The sequence below is a fragment of the Oncorhynchus keta genome, chromosome 4 (assembly GCF_023373465.1).
Source record: "Oncorhynchus keta strain PuntledgeMale-10-30-2019 chromosome 4, Oket_V2, whole genome shotgun sequence".
Lineage (NCBI taxonomy): Eukaryota > Metazoa > Chordata > Actinopteri > Salmoniformes > Salmonidae > Oncorhynchus > Oncorhynchus keta.
Window position 1 is genome coordinate 55,378,923 of NC_068424.1, and position 6,884 is coordinate 55,385,806.

Here is a 6,884-nt window from a genome sequence, read left to right on the forward strand (position 1 = left end):
AGTGTGCTGCAGGCCAGAGCTGCAGTGACTCACTGTTCGCCTGACCTCTGCTGACTTACTCCTCATGGGGCAACCCTTTGTGTCACATAGAGGATGACTTGGCTAAAGCAGACCTGCAGAAAATAGAAAGCAGCAGTACCCAATGGATATTTAATTTAAATGGCCACGGATGTCAGATGCCACAAACCCAAGAGGAATGAGTTATTTTTGTGTCTCAAAGAGAGCTCTGAAACTGTCCCTCAGTGTATCATATCACATCCTCACCAGAGAAACAGAAACCCCCCTCAACAGTAGCGGGCATGCCATCTGGTCCTCTGGACAGTTTCTGCTCTATTTTGAAGGCAACTGTACTGTATCCTGTATATTCTGGTTCCATCCTCTCCCCCCAAACAACTTGGACGTGAAACCAATTTTTCTCTGCAGTATTTTGATGAAGTTTGAGTCTATTTAGCAAGTATTTATTGGTTTTCCGGTGTAAACTCACAGCTTATATGAGAACTGGAACTCTGGGAGCCAAGTCCCGCCGACGCATTGCTCCAAATAGAGTGTTGGATTACCATCGCTCAACCTACCATCTGTAACCCAACACCCACCAACAGCAGTAGCACACTCACTGGTGGGGGTGGGGGTTAATTAATGAAGCCCCTCACATGGAAATAATGAGCATATGCATTAATCATCTCTTCTTTATTTAACAGTAGCAACACTTCCCCAAAGCCTGGGCGTTTATGCAACTCGACAACTCTTTTTTTCCTCTCTTCATCATACTCGTCTCAAGAGAAGTACACTTTTGCGTTTGTATTGCTTGTCCTAATCAAGCAATACATATGCATACACACGCACACACGCAGTTCTGGTTCACCGAGTGCAATATGAAGAAGTACAGTACATTAACATTGCCTAGAGAAAACGCAAACATAATATTGATATTGTTAGTACATTATATGTTACCGTGATCTATACAAGTTGGAACCATACACTACTTAATCTTACACTGTATAACCTTGGCAAACATACTGTATATCAATTACAATGTGTGGCACACAGTGGAGGCTGCTGTGGGGAGGACGGCTCATTGCCTGGGATGGAGTCATTGGAATGGTATCAACCACGTTTGATAGCATTCCATTGACTCCATTCCAGCCATTATTATGAGCCGTCCTCCCCTTAGCAGCATCCACTGGTGGCACAGTCATGCAGTACTTGTTGGGCTATATACTTTAAGTCTAAAACAACTTTCACAATAGTGACAGAATTGCAAAGAGAGAAACAACGAAAAACAAATGACCTCACCCACCTTCCCAGGAGGGACCTTGCAACTAGGACAAGATGATCTTGATCATATAGATTTATTCTTTGACAGAATGCCTCCAAAGCAACTACATGATGGGACACAGGGTTTAGATGATGAAACAGAAGATAGAAAGAGTCAAACTCTGTATGAAGTGGTACTACAGAGGTCTCTGACATCTGCTAGACCAGAAGCCTGGAAGGCCTCCTGCCCTATGTAAAGTAGAGGGGGATAAAATAACTAAAACAGGATCTTACATGTATATGTTATGTAATATTTTCTTGTGTCCAGACCTGGTTAAAATACTATTTGAAATCATTCCAAATACTTAATCTGTGCTTGAATGAGCCTGCATGGTATAATGGACCAATACAATTGTCCCAAAACTGCAAACACTGCCCATCCAGCACTTCAGACAGGCTAGATAAAACACTCAAAGTATTTGGAAGATTTCAGATAGTATGTTTGAGCCCAGGTCTGCTAATGACAGTCAGCACAGAGGAAAGGAAAGCTTCAATGAAAGACGCACCACAGCATATAAGGCCTTACTGTCTACATAGTTATGGAACGTTACTAGACAGGATAGCAGAAAAGTTAACAATTATGCTAATTAAATCTGACAAACAATTGCTGTACTTTTCCCTCTCAGGCTGTGTCTGACATGGCACTGTAATATACATGTAAAAAAAATATATACCCTGGTCAACATCATGGTAATCAATATTATCAACTCTCCCATTGCTGTTCATGATCTTCTCACACTCCGGAGGACGGCTCCTTGGTTCCAGATGATGAAGGTTCCAGGGTCCTGTCACCTGAGTAGGACGGCTCCTCGGTTCCAGATGATGGAGGTTCCAGGATCCTGTCACCTGAGAAGGACGGCTCCTTGGTTCCAGATGATGGTGGTTCCAGGATCCTGTCACCTGAGAAGGACGGCTCCTTGGTTCCAGATGATGAAGGTTCCAGGGTCCTGTCACCTGAGAAGGACGGCTCCTCGGTTCCAGATGGGGGTTCCAGGGTCCTGTCACCTGAGAAGGACGGCTCCTTGGTTCCAGATGATGACGGTTCCAGGGTCCTGTCACCTGAGAAGGACGGCTCCTCGGTTCCAGATGATGGTGGTTCCAGGGTCCTGTCACCTGAGAAAGACGGCTGCTCGGTTCCAGATGATGGGGGTTCCAGGGTCCTGTCACCTGAGTAGGATGGCTCCTCGGTTCCAGATGATGGGGGTTCCAGGGTCCTGTCACCTGAGAAGGACGGCTCCTTGGTTCCAGATGATGACGGTTCCAGGGTCCTGTCACCTGAGAAGGACGGCTCCTCGGTTCCAGATGATGGTGGTTCCAGGGTCCTGTCACCTGAGAAAGACGGCTGCTCGGTTCCAGATGATGGGGGTTCCAGGGTCCTGTCACCTGAGTAGGATGGCTCCTCGGTTCCAGATGATGGGGGTTCCAGGGTCCTGTCACCTGAGAAAGACGGCTCCTCGGTTCCAGATGATGGTGGTTCCAGGGCCCTGTCACCTGAGAAGGACGGCTCCTCGGTTCCAGATGATGGTGGTTCCAGGGTCCTGTCACCTGAGAAGGACGGCTCCTCGTTTCCAGATGGTGGTTCCAGGGTCCTGTCACCTGAGAAGGACGGCTCCTCGTTTCCAGATGGTGGTTCCAGGGTCCTGTCACCTGAGAAGGACGGCTCCTTGGTTCCAGATGATGAAGGTTCCAGGGTCCTGTCACCTGAGAATGACGGCTCCTCGGTTCCAGATGATGGTGGTTCCAGGGTCCTGTCACCTGAAAAAGACGGCTCCTCGGTTCCAGATGATGGGGGTTCCAGGGTCCTGTCACCTGAGTAGGATGGCTCCTCGGTTCCAGATGATGGGGGTTCCAGGGTCCTGTCACCTGAGAAGGACGGCTCCTCGGTTCCAGATGATGGGGGTTCCAGGGTCCTGTTACCTGAAAAGGACAGGTCTAGACACACATTTTGGTAATAAGCGTGAGCTGAAGAGTGACTGTTGCAATGTATCATTCTGAGTGTTCTTATTCAACATGGCAATGTTTTTTGGGGAACCACCAAACAATCGACTCAACATTTACCATACATGCATTAAAGAGGTCAATGGAACGCAGACCGTTGGAGATAAAAGAAACACTGTCATTGGCACCCAATCAAAAAGAGAATCTATTAAAAAAAGTGGATATTCATCAAATCCCTCGTTTCTATGTTCGAACAGGCCCACAAGGTGGTTACTAAAATCCTATTTGGACATATTTGGCTGTTTTAGCTGCATAATATTTAGAAGGTGTCCTTTTCCTGTTCATATAAGCTGCTAACATAACTCGCATATAGAAATTGGTGGTTGTAGGTGAAGACATTTTTAATTGTAATAAAGTTGATTGGTGACGATGACATGAAAATGCATTGGGATTGACATCTATACAAGCATTATACTCCAATTTTTAACCAAACATAGTGTGAAATACCATGTACAGTGGCTTCGGAAAGTACTCAGATCCCTTGACTTTTTCCACATTTTGTTACGTTACAGCCTTATTCTAAAATGGATTAAATAAATACACATCCTCAGCAATCTACACACAATACCCCATAATGCCAAAGTGAAAAAGGGTTTTTATAAACTTCAGCAAATGTATAAAATATATAAACCGAATTACCTTATTTACATAAGTATTCAGTCCCTTTGCTATGAGACTCGAAATTGAGCTCAGGTGCATCCTGTTTCCATCTATCATCCTTGAGATGGTTATACAACTTGATTGGAGTCAACCTGTGGTAAATTAAATTGATTGGACATAATTTGGAAAGGCACAAAACTGTCTATATAAATAAGGTCCCACAGTTGACAGTGCATGTCAGAGAAAAAACCAAGCCATGAGGTCAAAGGAATTGTTTGTAGAGCTCCGAGACAGGATTGTGTCGAGGCACAGATCTAGAGAAGGGAACCAAAACATTTCTGCAGCATTGAAGGTCCCCAAGAACACAATGGCCATCATTCTTAAAATGGAATACGTTTGGAACCACAAAGACTCTTCCTAGAGCTGGCCGCCCGGCCAAACTGAGCAATTGGGGGAGAAGGGCCTTGTTGGTCAGGGAGGTGACCAAGAACCTGATAGTCACTCTAACAGAGCTACAGAGTTCCTCTGTGGAGATGGGAGAACCTTCCAGAAGAACAACCAGTGGAAGCCACTGCTCAGTTAAAGGTATGACAGGCCACTTGGACTTTGCCACATGGCACCTAAAGACTCTCTGATCTGATGAAAACAAGATTGAGCTCTTTGGCCTGAATGCCAAGAGTCACGTCAGGAGGAAACATGGCACCATCCCTACGGTGAAGCATGGTGATGGCATCATCATGCTGTCAGGAAGTTTTTCAGCAGCATCTTTCAAGAGAAAGATGAATGGACCAAAGTACAGAGAGATCCTTGATGAAAACCTGCTTCAGAGTCCTCAGGATCTCAGACTGGGGCAAAGGTTGACCTTCCAAAAGGACAACAACTCTAAGAAGACAGCCAAGACAACGTAAGAGTGGCTCTGGGACAAGTATCTTAATGTCCTTGAGTGGCCCATCCAGAGCCTTGACTTGAACCCTATCGAACATCTCTGGAGAGACCTGAAAATAGCTGTGCAGCAATGCTCCCCATCCAACCTGACAGAGCTTGAGAGGATCTGCAGAGAAGAATGGGAGAAACTCCCCAAATACAGGTGTGCCAAGCTTGTAGTGTCATGCCCAAGAATATTCAAGGCTGTAATCACTGCCAAACATGCTTCAACAAAGTGCAGAGTAAAGGGTCTGAATGCTTAAGTAAATGTGATATTTCAGTTTTTTTTATATATATATACATTTGGAAAAAAAACATATAAAAAACAGTTTTTGCTTTGTCATTATGGGGTATTGTGTGTAGTTTGATGAGTGAAAAAAAACAACATTTTATACATTTTAGAATAAGGCAGTAACTTATCAAAATGTGAAAAAAGTCATGGGCTCTGAACACTTTCTGAATGCACTGTAAATGTAGGCAAACATTTTTAAATGTAGGTTAATTTTGAAGGGTGGCAATGAGGAGATTCTAGATCTATCCCTCACAGGGGGATGCGTGGGAGGTGTTTCCATGGCATTTTCACTGTTTTGGTTTAATTCCATTGACCTGTTTACAGCATGTATCCTGCACTGGGTTAAGGAGGAGAATGGAATCTTTCAAATTGAAACCCTTAGAATGAAACTTTCAGAATAGAAAAAGTCTTTACAAAAGGAATATTTAGAACGGTAAAATGGTCAACAGACACTACAAAATACATCTCTATATATCTCTACACTCCAAATCTAAACAGGGATAGAAATGGTGAGGGGTGCAGAACAGCTAACAGTAGGGGTGAATTAGTAGTGTGAAGGTGTCTCTCTCACATGCAAAGGCAATGCTGAGTAGGATAAGGACAGTCAACATCGTCGCCATGGGGACAGTCTCTTGAAAAGTAGATTGTAAAAGATTTTAAAAACACAACTTATCATACAGTGTACAAAGTAAATATCCAAGACTGACACTTGGGATGGTGTAGATGACTTGACTAAATCACAGGTAGATTCTGTAGGTAGTGTTCAGTTGTGTTGTCTGAACAACCTTCCAGGACCAAACCAAACCACAAAGAAACAACATTAGTCTCTTACCTTCAAGAACAAGATGCTGGAACCTGACTGTGTGATCAGGAGTCAAGTTAATGTCTTCTCCCCAACAACTCACATTTTTTTATACTATAATTAACAAAAGTCATTATGCTTGTGCAACCAAAGGGCATGTCTCTTGAGTGACTTCTTGTAATTCTGGTGAAATGTTGATGAAACTGGCGATCGCTTTCACTAGTTCCAATGCGAGGGGTTGCAGAGTGTCATATGGCGAAATATGGTGTTATCGCAAGGAAATGATTTGAACAATTTTAAAAACATTTCTCATGCTGTCCCTTCCCTGGTATGGTTTCAACATGACGATGAGGATGATCATGGTGATTATGATGGTGGTGGTGATGATGGTTTATAAACATTCAATGTTGTTTAGACAAAACTTATGCACTACAGCCAATCTCTTTCCCCATGTCCACAGTGTCAGTTTTGTGAGCATGATTGACTAAATCCCTTTAATCGAGGGAGCGGCCTTTTTCAAATGCCCAACTTACTGAGTCTTCCTCATTTTCTCTCTCGAACAACTTCCACAACAGCTTCAACAAAATACTCCAGTAAACAACTGAACAGCCTTTTATTTCAGTCTCCTCTCTCTCTCTGTTGATATCAAATTTTTTGCACATTTCTAAGAGGCGTATATCCTCGTAGACAAGTTTGCAATATAAATAGGGTGGACAGGCCTTTCTGTTTTCATCCCATTGCTAGACATTAGCATTGAATAATGACTCTTTTGCTAAGTGATTGTTGTAGGAAAGAGTAAAAACCATATCAACTCAGCTATTAAACTTCGGAATAAATGATGTGCCAATGCCCATAACAATGCACATTCTTTATCACGCTAACCAGCAGAAATGTGATGCAAACGTGTTTTCTGCAGATCAAAAATAAGATAGTAATTTATTCTCCATTTGTCTG

The 6,884-nt window shown here is 43.4% G+C and overlaps 1 protein-coding gene across 2 annotated transcripts; it reads right to left on the bottom strand.

Moving 5' to 3' along the window:
- Window positions 1–686: 686 nt before the first annotated feature.
- Window positions 687–6,077, bottom strand: LOC118383956 (uncharacterized). 2 transcript variants are annotated; one of them, XM_052510630.1, is made up of 4 exons: window positions 5,961–6,077; window positions 5,700–5,759; window positions 2,590–3,246; window positions 687–2,427 (listed from the first exon to the last, which is right to left on the bottom strand). In XM_052510630.1, exons 2-4 carry the CDS (start codon window positions 5,746–5,748, stop codon window positions 2,048–2,050), a joined length of 1,086 nt encoding a protein of 361 aa, XP_052366590.1. In that variant the 5' UTR covers window positions 5,749–5,759; window positions 5,961–6,077; the 3' UTR covers window positions 687–2,047. The 2 variants fall into 2 exon arrangements, with proteins under 2 accessions (XP_052366590.1, XP_052366587.1); XM_052510627.1 differs by having other exon boundaries at window positions 687–3,246; window positions 5,961–6,074.
- Between the last annotated feature and the right edge of the window lie 807 nt (window positions 6,078–6,884).